The sequence below is a fragment of the Plecotus auritus genome (genome assembly GCF_963455305.1).
Source record: "Plecotus auritus genome assembly, chromosome: 9".
NCBI classification, from domain to species: Eukaryota; Metazoa; Chordata; class Mammalia; order Chiroptera; family Vespertilionidae; genus Plecotus; species Plecotus auritus.
Window position 1 is genome coordinate 130,508,108 of NC_137783.1, and position 15,700 is coordinate 130,523,807.

The 15,700-nt window shown below is 41.6% G+C and overlaps 1 protein-coding gene across 3 annotated transcripts in view; it reads right to left on the bottom strand.

The window, feature by feature from the left end:
• The window catches only part of BDNF (brain derived neurotrophic factor), a 56,127-nt gene extending 40,778 nt beyond the window's left edge, over positions 1-15,349 (bottom strand). The window contains exon 1 of one of the 3 annotated variants that reach the window (XM_080688486.1): positions 14,921-15,349. In XM_080688486.1, the coding sequence (XP_080544612.1) occupies positions 14,921-14,923 (3 nt within the window). In that variant the 5' untranslated portion in view covers positions 14,924-15,349. Of the gene's footprint in view, positions 1-13,850; positions 14,218-14,920 lie in introns of those variants that run through there. The other 2 variants (XM_080688485.1, XM_080688484.1) reach the window with 2 other exon arrangements.
• Between the last annotated feature and the right edge of the window lie 351 nt (positions 15,350-15,700).

The window sequence follows — 15,700 nt, forward strand, 5'->3', positions numbered from 1 at the left end:
TACTCCACTTAATTTCTCAAGTTGTGGGCCTTTAATTGTTAAATTGGATAGTATTTATTTTCACGTAATTTTAATATAATTTGGTATAATTTTGTTACTGTTTATTTTGATGCATAATTTATTTCAGAAGGTAAGGTCTACAAAAAGTTTGAACTTCTTTCCTAAATTCAACCATTGGCTCTCTTTTTTTTTTTTTTTTTTGGCACACAGTACCTAATTAGAATGGTGTAAGAGTAAGTTGAGGTCCATAAAAGAGAATTATTATAAACTGCATGATACCCAGCATTAAGTTTTCCTGATTATTTCACTTGTCAGGTATAGCTCCGTTATGAACTCACAATCCAAAGTGACCAAAGAGTTTGGGCCTTCTAATTCTTGATAGCCTAGCTGAAAGCATGGGATCAGCAGAAATGCCATTCCCACTACTCATGGCTGCCTGTTTAGGACATGTTTAGGGCATTCAATGGTAATTACAAAATCAAGCAGGTTGTTCCAAGAAGAAATTAGGCCAGACATGGAACAAAATCAGCACTCAAAAAAGATACTGGGTAAGAGAGGAGAACATTTATTTCCCCTGCATAATATTTTGAGAAGTTGTCAAGGGATTCTGAGACCAAAAGAAGACCAAGAGTGTTTGCTGTAAGCAGGCACTTCTGGACCCTTAGTCTACCAGTGCAGGGGACCACAGAGCGGTGAGTCTAGCTGGACCTCCGAAAGGGTGATGTTGATGCAGATGGACAGGACAAATACAATGCTTCACAAGGTTGAGGATAGAGGGATGGAGAAATGGGGTAAAATGGAAAATGAATGGGGGAACACATGCATTTAAATTCCAAGACACCCCTCCCCTCCTCCCTCCCTTCTCCCCATCCTACTGGGCGTGGCTCAGTGGTTAAGCATTGACCTATGAAACAGGAGTTACAGTTCAATTCCTGGTTAGGACACATGCCCAGGTTGTGGGCTTGAACCCCAGTGGGAGGCAGCTGATCAGTGATTCTCTCTCATCATTGATGTTTCTATATCTCTTTCCCTCTCCTTCCTCTCTGAAATCAATAAAAATATATTTAAAAAAAATTTTTTTAGTCATTGCATATATGTACTCAGGGAAACTCATTTTTCTCTGTTTGGACAGTAGTCATGACCTGGGAGAGGGGACAATGTATGTGAGATGACAGTGTGTATGGCCAGATAATAAATTTTGGAAGTCAGATGTTGATTACATCATACAAATTAAAAATATTTTGGGGATGCAAATTCAGACCACAGTAAGCTTTCCTCAAGACAGCCTTCATGTTGAATTAGAGAAATGAAGACCCCAAACTTATTACCAACTTCATGCCTCATGGAAATGTGGGTTAGCATTGAGAATCTTTTATATCATAGGTATAGTTTCCTGGAAGCCTTGGGGAGAGTGAGCCAATACTATCATATTTTCTGACTTTTCCAATAAAAACATCATATATTTCTAACATCTTTAGTTTAAAAAGTGTTTTCAGGATAAACAACTGAAGTTAAGTTGCATTGCTCCTTGCTTTATGTCTATACCGAATGCTAATTTGAATTATCATTGTCACATAATAAACATATTCTTATGGCATTACAACCAGATTGTGGATGTTGATTATCTTAGAACTACTTTGCAAACCAAATTTCCATTGCCTTCCATTTTATCTGCACACAAAACTAATTAAAGTAAGTAAAAATAAGTTGAATTCCATTAAAGAGAATCATGCTAACTCACCTACATGATACCAATTTATCTGAAAAAATATCTAGAAGTTTGACATATTCTCTTTTTTTTTTTTTTTAACACTTTGCTTGACTACCCATTTGTTCTAATATTATTTTTTGTTTTTTTTTTGGTAATTTATAGTTATTATTTATATGAAGAATTTATAAAGTATCTAATTTACCCTCCAATTAATTGATGTTTAGAAGGACACAACTTCAGAACAGTATTTAATAATAGAAATTAATCATAAAAGTGGAATTATATGAATGGATATCATATGAAGAACAAAGAAATAGACTTGAAAAATATTTTTTGGAAAGTGACATGGGTTAAAAAATATAAAGTTTAAATTAGTAAACATTTTCTAACATTTTTAAGACTAGGGATTTTAATAAGTACAATTACTTTTAGAATGCCTCCCTTATTTCTTGATCTTTTTGAAAGAAATAAATAAATTTTTTGTTTTGTTTTCTTAGGGAGAGGAAAGAGGAAGCTACAAGAATTTTGTTACTGAAAAATAAATAAAGCTGTTATCAAATATCAGGTAAGAATCTAGAACCAAATGAAGTAAGTCAAAACACAGAATAGTAAAGGAATTAATGAAAACTTGAGGTTTTAATTCATCTTAGCTAGTGTCTCAATAATCATTAAGTAACTATGGAGTGCTGAGGAACTTCATGATTAGTTTTGTCCTATCATTTTGAAATTAATGTTTATTAGCATGCTGTTGACATTTTTGTTAATTATGCTTACAGTTTAGTAATTAATCCAAGTTAGATACAAAACATTTTATTTTGAAATTCAAAATACTTAAAATCTTGTACAGACTGTCCATTATTTTCTTACTGGTGACCCGGTGCACAGATTCATGCACATTGAAAGGAAATTAATTAGAAGGTGGCTGGCAGGGCAGGACTGGGCGAGATGGGCCAGACATGCCCTGGAGCCAACCTCTCGTGGTCCCTCCCAGAGTCTGCTGAGTGAGCAGGGTCTCTCCAGCAGGTGGGGTCCCTCAGCCTGGCCTGTGGGGATGGAGCTGAAACCGGCTCTCCAACTTCCCCTGAGGGGTCCCAGAGTGCGAGAGGGCACTCTGCAAAGTTGCTGTCTTACAGGGTGTGGAATGCAAAGGCAAGTGTGCAGTAAACCAGATTTGGGGCCTACAGTGCCCCAGCAACATAACCCATGGGGTCGAAGGTGGAATCGTGCAGCCCTGAGACAGGAATTGGGCTCCCTCCTCTCTGGTTTCAGGGTGGGTCACCCAAAAACTGCCTCTGCCAAGTCACTGCAGCTTGGCAGTTCCTGCATTGAGCCTCTGCCCCCTGGTGGTCAGTGTGCATCATAGCGACCAGTCAGATGGTCGGACACTTAGCATATTAAACTTTTATATATAGATGTTTTATTGGAAAACAGAAGAAATATCAATGTAGTATGATTTTAAGGCCCATATCGTAGTCAATAGTAGTCAAGAGAATTTGGGTCCTCGTTTAAACTTTATTATTTTCTGGCCATGTGACCTGGGCAAGTCACTTCACTAGTCCAAGCTTGTTCACATAGATACTATAAGTTCCATAGACATGGTGGTTGAAGTTGAGAGACCTTCACTACAGTGCACCTCAGCTACTCAGTCAATAAAATAAGGGCAGTGGGCTATTAGCTGTAACCACTTGTCAAGTCTGGCAGTACATTCAGACCTTAGCTCAGAAAGAACAGATGACCCAGGTGATTTCAGTGCACCAGGATAACCAATGAGCTAGATCATCTCTAAGGTGCTTTTTGTAAATTTGGACTCCTTTCAGGAACTGCATATCATCTGGTAAACTAAACTTGGATCTTATGTAATTATTTCCCCTAAAGTTAGAGCCTCAAGCCAAGGTAAGGATTCATACTCTTCTTTGATTCTCTACATGACTTTGGCAGCTCTGCAAAAATCACTGACTTGTGCTATCCAAGACTTAAACCAGTATGCATCCAATCCCTCGTTTAAAACCACATCTTTCTAGGATTTGCTTTCCAGGAGGGAGATGGATGACATTTATTGGGAAGATGCCCAAGTAGATGTGTAACTCCCTCACCCAGACCATGTCCCAGGTTAGTTTCTAGAGCTGGTGTTCTGAGTTCTGAGTTGATGCAAATACACAAAGGACCCAGACACCAATTCTTGGCATTCTCCCAAATGAGATGCTATTTCCAGAGAAGTTCCAAGTTTGGAGTGGAGTCTTCTGAGGAAGAACATTGAATTGCACAAGGAAATCCAATAAACATTTTAGTCCCCAGCAGGGAGTGTAAGCCTTATAATTATGTTTAGCTTTGTGCTTGTCCATCCTCTTCTTGTCCATATCTGTAAACAACATGTTAGCTTTGGAGATTTGTCATTCACTGTGTTTCTGGAGAGGGCGTTCCTCACAGCATCTGCAGTGCTATAGTCACTAACAATTTGAAAAGGCAAATTTATGAAATGGTCTCTAAACACTCTAAATCCTAATGTAAACAATTTATAACATTTCTTACTCAATAACTCTCAGGAGTCAATTAACTTGGAACTCCCCTAAACAAGTTAAGAAAGGAATTAGACATTATCCATTGGGTTGATAAAATAAAGTAAGTGGAAGGAAGAATGTGCAGGTGAAGAGTTTCAGATACTAACCTTTCTCTTCAGTGAGTATATATTTATTTCTGAACAATTCTCTTTCCTACTAGTGTTTTAAACATGACAACAATGTTAATAATAACAGCCAAGATCACACAGGAATTTACAGATTCACTTACTGATTAAAAGAAAGGGGTTTGCAATATATGGACCTGGGTTTGAGTCAAGCTTTGCTACTTATTGGCTCTGCTAACTTAGGAATAGTTAATTTATTAACAGATGCCTCTGTTTCCTTATCTTTAAAATGGGAATAACAATAATCTCTGCCTAGGAAGATTGTTGTGAGGGTTCAATTAACTATGAAAATGTAGAATGCTCACCACAATGAACTCAATAAAGTTAGATTTTATTATTCATTTATTCGACCCTTACAAAAATTTTTAAATATTGTCACTCTCTCAATTTCGTGACTGTGAAAATGGAGCTTCAAAAAAGATAGGTGACAATTAGTGGGTTGAAAGTCTTTCATTAGTTAGCGAAGATTCACTATAATTCTAAAACAGCACTTGTGGCCACTAATTTTGAGATTCTCAAACATTTCATAGGGTTGTGGTGAAGATCTTGTAACAAAATGCATGTGCAAACCTAAAAATGAGAAACCCAAATCAAACCTGTGTGGCAGCTACTAGAGAGGGAAACATGATTTTATACTGGACTTTGGAACCAGAAAACTTTAGGTTGAACTTTAGTTTTTCCAATTAATATTTGCTATAGAATTTGGGGTAAATTACTTAAACTCTCTGAGCTCCATTTTCCTTATTTATACAATTAGAATATAATCTATCTCAGAGAGTTGCTTTGGGGTTTAATTAATATATGTCAAATGCAAAGCAAAGAACTTGGTGCTAGGCAAATGCAAAATAAATGTTGTCCCATTTCATCATAATTTGCATATACTTTTTCATAGTATAATAATGACAAAAATGATGTCTTTATAGTCTGTTGAGGTTAGTGAAGTCATGCCAGATATGTATGGTAAGGTTGAGTTAATGAGCAGAGTTTGAATTTTTCTATCTATACTAATAAAAGGGTAATATGCTAATTAGACTGGGAGACCTTCCGGACGTCCTTCCAGACAAAGCCATGGTGGCGGGACCAAGGTAGAGGCAGTTAGGGGCGATCAGGCCAGGAGGGGAGGGAAGTTGGGGATGATCAGGCCGGCGGGGGGGGGGGGGGCTGTTGGGGGCGAGCAGGCCAGCAGGGAGGGGGTCAGTTGGGAGCGATCAGGCTGGTGGGAGGGGGAGTTGGGGACAATCAGGCCGGCAAGGGAGGGCAGTTGGGGGCTTGAAGGCCAGCAGGGCGGGGGCAGTTTGGGGTGAGCAGGCCGGCAGGCAGAGTGGTTAGGGGCAATCAGGCAGGCAGGCAGGTGAATGGTTAGGAGCCAGTGGTCCCAGATTGGAAGAGGGATGTCTGACTGTCGGTTTATGCCCGATCCCTGTAGGATCAGGCTTAAACTGGCAGTCGGATATCCCCCGAGGGGTCCCAGATTGGAGAGGGTGCAGGCCGGGCTGAGGGATGCCCCCCCCCCCCCCCCGTGCACGAATTTCGTGCACTGGGCCACTAGTTTTTCAATAAAGTGATGGATTTCTAGGGCAGTAGGGTAGTGCTGATGGTAAAAGGATAAAGAGAGTAATAGCAAGTTCAGTCAATATAAACATGTCTATTATACCCTAACCAACTCATCACTCAGTTTGTTCTCCACTTGACTACTTGTGTAATGGCAAAAGTGAGTTTTAAAAGTTGTTTTTTTTCCAAATGCTAGTTTCCTTTTACCCAAAAGGAAAACTCAATGGCCAATTCCAAAAGGTAACAAGAGACTAAATGACCATTTCTGAACCTATGCTATGTTAACAAGTTCCCCTACCCAAGTGTTCTATTGTCAAATATGTTTGGGAAACTAAATAGCAGTTGTAGATTATGTTACCAATAGAAATCACAGGCACCTTCATGTCACATGTCAGTTGTTATAGATATTTTAAAATATAATGATGCTTATCGCCACTTACCAATCATAATATTTACCTTTTTTTAAAAAATATATTTTATTGATATTTCACAGAGAGGAAGGGAGAGGGACAGAGAGTTAGAAACATCGATGAGAGAGAAACATCGATCAGCTGTCTCCTGCACACCTCCCACTGAGGATGTGCCCGCAACCAAGGTACATGCCCTTGACCGGAATCGAACCCGGGACCCTTCAGTCCGCAGGCCGACGCTCTATCCACTGAGCCAAACCGGTTTCGGCCATAATATTTACCTTTAAAGTGCATTTAAAAAGCACTAAATTATTGTCACATAATATACCATTTTTATATTTTAAGTGTATTTCAATATAATTGGCTTCTTTTATAATCTTATTCTTTATTTTTATTAATTTAAAAACAGTATTCTGAGAAGGGTTTACACAGACTTGACCAGACTGCCAAGAGTGGAGTCCTTGGTACAAAAGTGGTTACAAAGCCCATGTTAACATTCCCCAAGGAGAAAAATAACAAGGCCATTCTGAAACACTGATTATGGAAGTTGGGGGATAAATAAGCTCTTACTGGAGGAGATAAAAGCAGAAGAAACCATTGTTTTCTACCAAACTAACCAGAACCATAATGAGCATGGACAGTAGAGATCAGTCTCAGTGGGCAAATGCCCCTTGAGGAATACTCACAGAAAGGACTCTTCAATTCAAAAACCCCATATAAATGTTAACCCTATTTTGGTTTCCTTTTTATGTCTCTGCTTAATTTTCTTCACAGTGCCTCTCTTTTCCATTCACTCACTCTGCAATATCCTATTCAAAAAGCTTTAGATATTTATGGAACCTCTCTATAGTCACCCAATTTGGGTATTTCTTCCCACAGTCACTTGATTACCTGGGGAGAGTAGGTAGTTGATAGTTTTCCTTGAAGCTAGAGATAAGGTAAATCAGTTCCAACTCCTTGTGGTTCTGATGTGTTTGGAATTTAGCATATTCTGAAGTAATTTCTAGATTCCGTAACATTCTAACATGCACTCTGGGCACAAAGATCACAGAGCATTTTTTTTTTTCTTGCTCTTTAAGGCAATTGGTTAGATTTCCCTTTTCCAGTGTGAGAAGATTTTGGAGCGCATTGGACATTCACTCAGAGGTTAAATATTAGCAGAGCACCTTCTGTCTCCTGTGGTAATCCAGAAATGACCACGACTGGTCAAAATGTCTCATCTAGGCCACACGTATCTTCTAGGTTCAGACTGAGCTGTTAAATTCAGAGGTCACATGTTGCTAAACGGCTGGTTTTTAGAAACTAGACTAGCTTTTTATTTTTAAATGAAATCTTTGAAATATATTTTAACATTTGTCTAAAATAGAATTCAAAGATGATGTCTGTCATGCCTAGTACATCAGAAGTTATTTTAAATATGGCATCTTTATAAAAGTCAATAGCTGCCTCATCAAAGGGCAATTATGTCCAGTGTGGGCGGCTGTGCCAATTGTTTTTGAACCACTGCAGCAATCCAGCCAATCCTAGGGAATGGCTTGCAGCCTTTCTACACCCACAGTTTTTCTTAATTATCTCCACCGGGCTGAGTTACTGGTAGCTAAGGACGGATCTATAGCATTTCCTGGATGTCAAAATGCCTACACACCTTCTGCAATCATTGGGCTACCAGCTACCTTTCATGTTTCTCCTGGTTGGTCTGTTTAATTATCTATTATCATGTGTTTATAATGCATTATTTATGAAGCCCAGACAATTTCAGGAAGTATTATCTTTGATTTCAAAAGGAAATGACCTGAAAAATTAGAACTTCTGTTTGCACAAAGAAAGTAGGCATGTGATAGTGAGTCTCTCATCTTATCACTTTAAAATATAATCTGTGGACCTTTGAGATCATTGTTCAAATTAAGACTTTCCAAGTTATCATTCCTCAGAACGATAGGTTCAATATCTAGATTCTTTCTATGCTGGGTTCAAATAAGCTGCTTTGATTTTTCATAATGTTTTCTTTACCAGTTGATGGCACCCAAAATTGTAAATCATCAAAGGTTAGGATGACTTAGGCCTTACTTTCCACCAAGAAATAGTTATCCAGCATATCACCCAAACTTAGAGCTAAGATGGTATTTAGAGTTTATCCTGAGGACACCGTCCTTGTATGTGTGAGGAAATAGAGATTGAGAGGGACTAATTGATTTTTCCAGCTACTGACAACTAGTTGGGAGCAAAGCTTGAACTCAGGCTTTTAATATGGTTCACTGTGTTCTCTTAAAAAAGGTAAGACTCCAAAAGTCTTCCCCCTCCTGGGGAACAGAGCAAATTAAAGGACCAATCATGACTCTAAGCTGTAGGCTCCACTAAGATAGGTGCACTCAGTTTTGCTCATTGCTAAATCTCCATACTCCTGGCACATAATAGCTTGTCAATTAATGCTTATGAAATAAAATTATAAATGTTAGAGTCTATAGAAAGTATACCTCTTGGGCCAAGTGGGAAATGGGTAATCAAACTTATGATTCCCTTAGGTGTCAGAGTATCTACCAAGATAAGCAAGATCCCAGGCATCCAAGACAGACATCAAGTTCCAAGGAAACAAGTCAGCATGAATTCATGCATCAGATATGTGCGGGGTGGTGACCGCTGAGAACCTTCCCAGCCCTCAGATTCTATGACTCATAAGTAAAAAGTAAAGTGCTTCTTGGCTTTGGCTCTTCCTATTCTCTGTGCTGTTTTGGGGGGAATTCGTGACTGTGCCTTAGATGTTGTGTCGGCACCAGGAAGATTCCTGCCTTCTTTGACTCTCTAAGTGTGGAAGAGTGAAAGAATGGCTGGTTAAAACTTTTCATTTAGGCCTGCAAAATTTGGGAAACTCTTTGTAGATCACTTTTTTAAAAAATTAAGAAAATCAAAATAGGAGGAAATAATTCCCTTAGATGGCTGAACAGGGTTTGAGACATGGTCTGGAGAGAAACAGGTAGTCTTTAACATGTGAAGAAATAGATTCTGAGTCAGTCTTCACCTCTTACTGGCAATGTGTTCTTAGGCAACTCTGAACCTGAGTTTTCTCATCAGTGAAAGGTGACTGATGATTCCTGTCCCACACAATTGCTGAAGACATTAAATAAGGAAACCTGTAAAGAGCTTTTGAAGCACTCTATGCATATAAACTATTGTTACTAGGAAATACAAATAAAATCTGCATTATAGCGGAATCCTTTACACAACTCTTTTAGAATGTTAGAAAAAGAGAGAGAAAAAGTCAATCTGAATTTTAAGAAACTCAGAATGAACACTACAGAAATTGCCAAATGAGAAGGAAGGCAGGGAGAAAGAATTAACATCTTGATTTTTGCACTCTGGGGTTTTGGGATGTTAGTCTCTATGGAACATGTGTATCTTTCTCAAGAAACACTTGTTAAAGCAGTAGCTTTAACTTCCAAAGTAAAAGATGAAAGATTTTATTTTTTTAAAAATTATAACTCTTAAGCCAAAGGGGGGAGGAAATTTTCTTTTTATTGTTCAAGAACTTAATCTTTCTCCCATAAAGGCATACCCACTCTCCATTTCCTTAAGATTCAATAAATGGAAAGTTCTCACTAAATGTTAATGTTTATTTTTATATATTAAGTACTACTCCCTGTTCTTTACATGGATTATGGCATATAAATTTAAGAGACTAACTGCTTGTTAAATCCACTAGGAAACACAGACATACACATACAACAGTAGCAGTTCAGTAGAGAAAGATACAAGCCAAAGAAAGATAATTTGAGATACTTCTGAGGTAGCAGTTGTAAAATTAAAATAGGCAACTCATTAAATTATCCACAGAGTGAAGAGAAAACTACAAAAATAGATATTTTTCTGGCAAGTCAGTGCTTTACAGAACAAATTTAGTTTTAAGCAAAATTTTAAAATCAGATGATATCAGTTCATATTCGTTAGAATCATTTAAATGGTTGGATTAGTCTGTCCTAATTAAAAGCAAAGATTAGCTTCACTGGCATTTGGTAGAAGTATATTTTATAAAAAATATGTTCAGTTAGACATCATTTTAACTGACAGATTGTAAGCAATTGGATAGAGTGAATGTTATTTGAGCAAGTTGGAGCCTGGTCCCTCAATCACAGAATTAAAAATAAAAATCCTTTGTAAGTCATGTCTCAATGCTGACTTTGTCTCATTTTTATTTATTTTTATTTTTATTTGTGGCTGATCAGCTCTTTTGTGGTCATCCAGGCCTTTGCCTCTCACATTGCCTGATTTGGGAATGTTGCTTCTTACTAAAGCTTCCCCTAGAGGACAGGCCAGGAAAAGGAAAGAAGCTAAATTCAGTAGCTTCTCCTCTTATTAAGAATTTAGATTAAAGATGTGATAGGGAGAGAGTCTAGCAAATGAATGAAGAAGCTTATGTATGTTGGTTGATTTTAGATCTTTTAAATGTCATCTTTCCAATGTACCCTGATAGGCAATTGACAAATGATATTTTGCAAGCCAACAACAACAACAAAAAACCACAAACTTGTTTCTAAAATCCCCATTTACTGCCTTGACCATACAAATTAGGTAATATTTAAAAATAACTAGTTTTCTGGTTCAGTGGAATGAAAATGCAAAGAGAGTGTCATAAGGATACCTCCCACTTATGGAGTGTCTGCTTTGCAAAGCCTTTTCAGACATTCCCTTCTATCCTCCAAAAATTGCTGTGTTGTAGGTCTTACTATCAATGACACTGAAAAAGCTACAGGCAGGATGAATATATTTTCACCTGAATTAATACTGATATATTCCATTGGGGGAGCTAGACCAAACCAAAATCTCACACAGAAATATGCAAGACCAGGGGGTACAAAAGTAAGCTAGGTTACTGTTATTATTATTATTATTAGGTTAAAAATATCCCCCCTTCCTATTATTCCCCTGTTCTTATCACCTTCTAATCTGTCTGATTTCAAAGAGGACTATTGAATTGTCTTGCCTTCATGCTGAGAAGCTCTATGTAAATATACATAAACAGTGACTACCAGGTGCACCATTCTTAAAGTGACATCCATTTCCAGGACACTTTAGGTGAAACCATTTCATCTCACAAGTCGAGGATGTGTGTGTGTGTGAGAGAGGGGATGACGTGACACTTTTGAGGTTTGTTTAAGTTGTTACAAATCTCGAAGTTAAAAGAATGAGACTGTCAAGCATTTTCCCTCCTTGTCTCCCAGAGACGTGAAATCTACAATTTTCTCACTTGCGCTGTCAGATAAATTGGCAAGTCAACTAAAAGGATAATATTCCCTTAAGGATGCATTCATTCGAAACCCTAGCAACTGTATTAGGCAGCAGCGAGTATTCGCTAGCAAGGAATCTAGCGAGGAGAAGGAACTCTACAATTTAGAGTGACAGATGCTTTTTTTCTCATCCATCAAGACGCCTCAAAATGTCACAATATTTACACCTCTTCCTTGGTGAATTAGAATCCAGAGATTGGCAGACAGAAAAAAAAAAAAAGATGCGACTGGTTGTCGCTTGACTGGGGAAAAGCAAGCGTTGCACCTTTAAATTCTGCCCACCATTCCCCGTGCTCCCCCCTTCTCGGGATTTTGCAATAAATCTCCCAGTTCTGCGTTCAGCCCTGCAGATCCGTATTTAAAACAGCACCATCTGGGAAGGGTGGGTGGTGATGGTGATGCGGCTCCTTGGAGTTCCTTTGCAGCACGCTTGGAATTGCATCAGACTGATCAGAAATCCCCCCGCCCCCAAGCCCAGCCCCTCCCGCCTCGCTCCCCGCCCCGCCCCTCCCATTCCCTCCTTTCGCGTAGCTGTGACTGAGAAAACGACTGGATCTCGGAACAATCTGTGCTCCACTCGCTGCAGGCTGGCTCCGTAAACCCTGCCCTACGCTCTCTTTGTGTGCTGAGCAGCCTATCACCGTCATCTGATCCTAGTGCCTGGTTTTTATTTATTTATTTATTTATTTTCCCTTCTAAATCTCCACAATATCCTCGCATTACCTACGAATCCATCCTTTTCACCTGAGCAGAGTGGGGATTCTTTCTTTGGCTCGCTAGCGGAGTCAAGTCTTGAGTTTCGGAAATAGGTTTTCCCCTACGCTCCCCCCACCCCCACCCCGAGCCTTAGCCTCTTAATTAAGAAGGACTGATCCGGGAAGGAGGAGTCCAGAACGCCCAAGCCCTGGGCTAGAAAACTGCCCGGGCCGGGCTCCGCGGCTGGAACAAAGGGCCCGGGGAAGGAGTGGGCTGAGGGTCGTAGGAGTGTGGACAGGTCGGTGGCCCCCCAGCAGGACGCCTAAGTCCCAGGGCTCCCAGAGGAGAGGGGGGAGGACAAGCTGCCGCGCGCTCTAGCCGCTCCGGGTCCCCTCGGGATGAGGCGGGGGAGGTGGAACGGAAGGCTGGGAGGCTCTGAGCAGCTTCGATCTCCTCCGCCCCCGGCCCACTCGTGCGGCGGCGGCCCCGCGGCGAGGCGGCCGCCCTCCTCCCGCGCCTCCCGGAGCAACTCGCGGTGGCAGGGCTGTCTGCACGCCCTGCTGATTGGCGGCTCTGTACAGCCGGCGCGCCGAGCGTTCTTCTCCAGCCGCCCGGGTCCCCTCCCCGTCCCTCTCCCAGGCTCTTCGGCCCGGAAGGGACCTTCTCCTCCCAAGCAGAGGCCCCCCTTTCCTTAGTTACCCCGACTGACTCGGACTTGGGCTCAGTGAGGCATCCGGCCAGGCGGGGGAGCGGAGCGCAATCTCCGCGGCTCCCCTTCCCTAGAGAAAGCGGGAGCCCTCTAGGGCAGCGTCCGAAACTCGTGGGGAGGGAGGAGAAAAAGGAAAAGAAACATCCAGGGAAGCGTGAGGGCGATGGAGGGGAAGAGATAGAATAAGGAAGGGATGGAGGCTGGAGGAGGGGGCGGGGTGGAAGAAGGGGGGGGCGAGAAGGAGGCAGGGAGAGGGAGGGAGGGAGGGAGGGATACAGAATGAATCCTTCTCACTAGAGGAGCTGAAATTACCTTGATTCATTTTGTGTTGGAAATTTAACGTTACTTCCTACCCTCTCCCCAACCTCAGCCTCCTCTTTCCTCACCGCACATAACCTCCACCGCCTCATTCTAAATGGTACAAAGTAAAAATTTAGGAAACCGAATGTTGTGTAAAAGGTTCATAATTAGTAATGAATCTACTGTACACACACACACACACACACACACCCGCAAAGAGAACGGAAAAGAGGGAGATGAAGGAGAGAGAAAGATCTTACATTTGAAATCAGACATTTGCAGGTCCAAGTTAACTAAACTCATTATATTCACAGGAAGGCGGCATAATTTCCCCCTTTCTCTCTTTACCCCAAGGCTCTCACCTAGGGCAATCCAAACTAGGCAAATACCAAGAAACAAACCCCCTCTCAACCTCTCTACCTCCTCCCCTCCACCAGGCGTCCTCTCGGGAAGCTCGAGTATCAAAATAGCTCAAGAATTGGGGTTGCGGGGTCCCCGCCCCGGTGCTTACCTTCTTTGCTGCTTACACCACCCCGGTGGCTAGATCCTGGAGATAAACACTTGCATTTCCCAAAGTTAACCCAGTATACCAACCCGGAGCTTGCCCAGAGTCTATTCCAGCCTACACCGCTAGGAAGCCAACTTCAGCGAGCTCAATGAGGGGACCAAACTGGGGTTCGCTTTCCAAATGCTCCGCTCCAAAATCCGACTCTTCAGCCCCGATTTCAGTGTGAGCTGAACCTCAGAAAAGACGCTTCTGAAGGGCGACACGGGGCTGGCTTTACTGTGGGGCCAAGCCGGCTACCTGGAGTACCACCACCTCGGACAAACCCGTTGGCTCTGTCCAAGGTGCTGAATGGACTCGGCTCTCCTCGATTACACACACCGGGAGCAGCAGGAGGAAAAGGCTAAAAAAATCTCTAATTAAGTGATACTTGATATTGCTCTGGAAGGTTTCTTCCACTTCCTTACGTTTTGTCACGTGCGGACGGCTTTGCCAAAGCCATCCTGTTAATAGTTGATCACATGTTGATGAGACCCTTTTCTTCTATGAAAGGTTTACCCGTTTCGTTATCAGTGATAAGCTCTTCTGACTTATTTTTTCTCCCACCAACCCCACCCCCATTTACACCCAAACTCCCAGTCTCTACCCCATCCTTACCCCCCACTCCACCACAACCCCACTCTCTAATAACATTATTGTTTTTAGATGGAAATTAATCCCCTCGCGAATGTCAATTACAATGCACATATATAAATCATAGAATATGCTCATACACCACACATAGAGGCAAAGAATGAAATGCAGGAAAGCTGGGAGAGAAGCATCAGCCTTGAACAGCCAATATAACACACACACACCCCTCTCCAGCTCCAAGTTTGTTCCACGCAGTTCCACATTGCTGTGTTAAATCTCAAATGATTCCAATTAAAGTTGCACTGTGTAAAAAACCCGATTCTCCTGGCCTGAGTAGCTGCTGTTCTTTGGCGTGTGAAATGCTCGGAAGAGCTGTGGTGTGCCCGTTGTTAAGCAACATGTCAAGATTTTTCAATTATAATGCAAGGTTTATTGCTACTCACCATTGTGCCTTTGCTGTCCTGGAGACTCAAGTGTCTTAAAATCCCGTCTCCCCAACAGATGCTGGAAGGTAATGTGTCTTGTTTGAAGTCATCATGTGAGAAGTTCGGCTTTGCTCAGTGGATCGCCCACCACTTGGTGTGACTTATGAATCTAATAACCCTTTGCAATATCCGCAAGCTTAAACTCTCAACCACCTTGGCGACTACAGAAGACAAAGCAACTGGCATCGATATGGAAAAACCTATAGATTTACGCAAACGTCCTCACTCCAAGAGACACGTTTCCTTTTGAGTTCTTACGTGATTCTAATGAATGAGCGAGGATGCCAATGACTGCCCAACTGCCCTGCTATATAGTGGTTGGTTCCTGGAGCTGCCTCCCAACCGCTCGTCACTGGGTCCTGGTACAGAAAGTTCCCAGGGAAAAGTGAGGAGTTTCAAGGTACCCTCATAAAAATAGTCCAGCCTGCACACCGCTCCCTTGCCCCCTGTTCAGGTCACACTTGGGGCTCTGGCAAAGCTAAGCTCGGCTGGGGAGATGTCTCTGTCGCCAGGTAAGAAAGCCTTCGCCTCGTCAGGCTAGGGCGGGAAGACCGCTGGGGAACTTGTTGCTTATCAGCGCCAGCAGGCTATCGCTTTAATAATAATGCCAGAAAAACGCACGGGGAGGGGGCGGGGGGGGGGCGGCCACGAAGACGACTGACTCTCTGTCCTGTTTACGTGACCAGCTCACTGTGACTCCCTTGGTATAAGGGAAACTTCTAAGAAAAGTTCATGCCC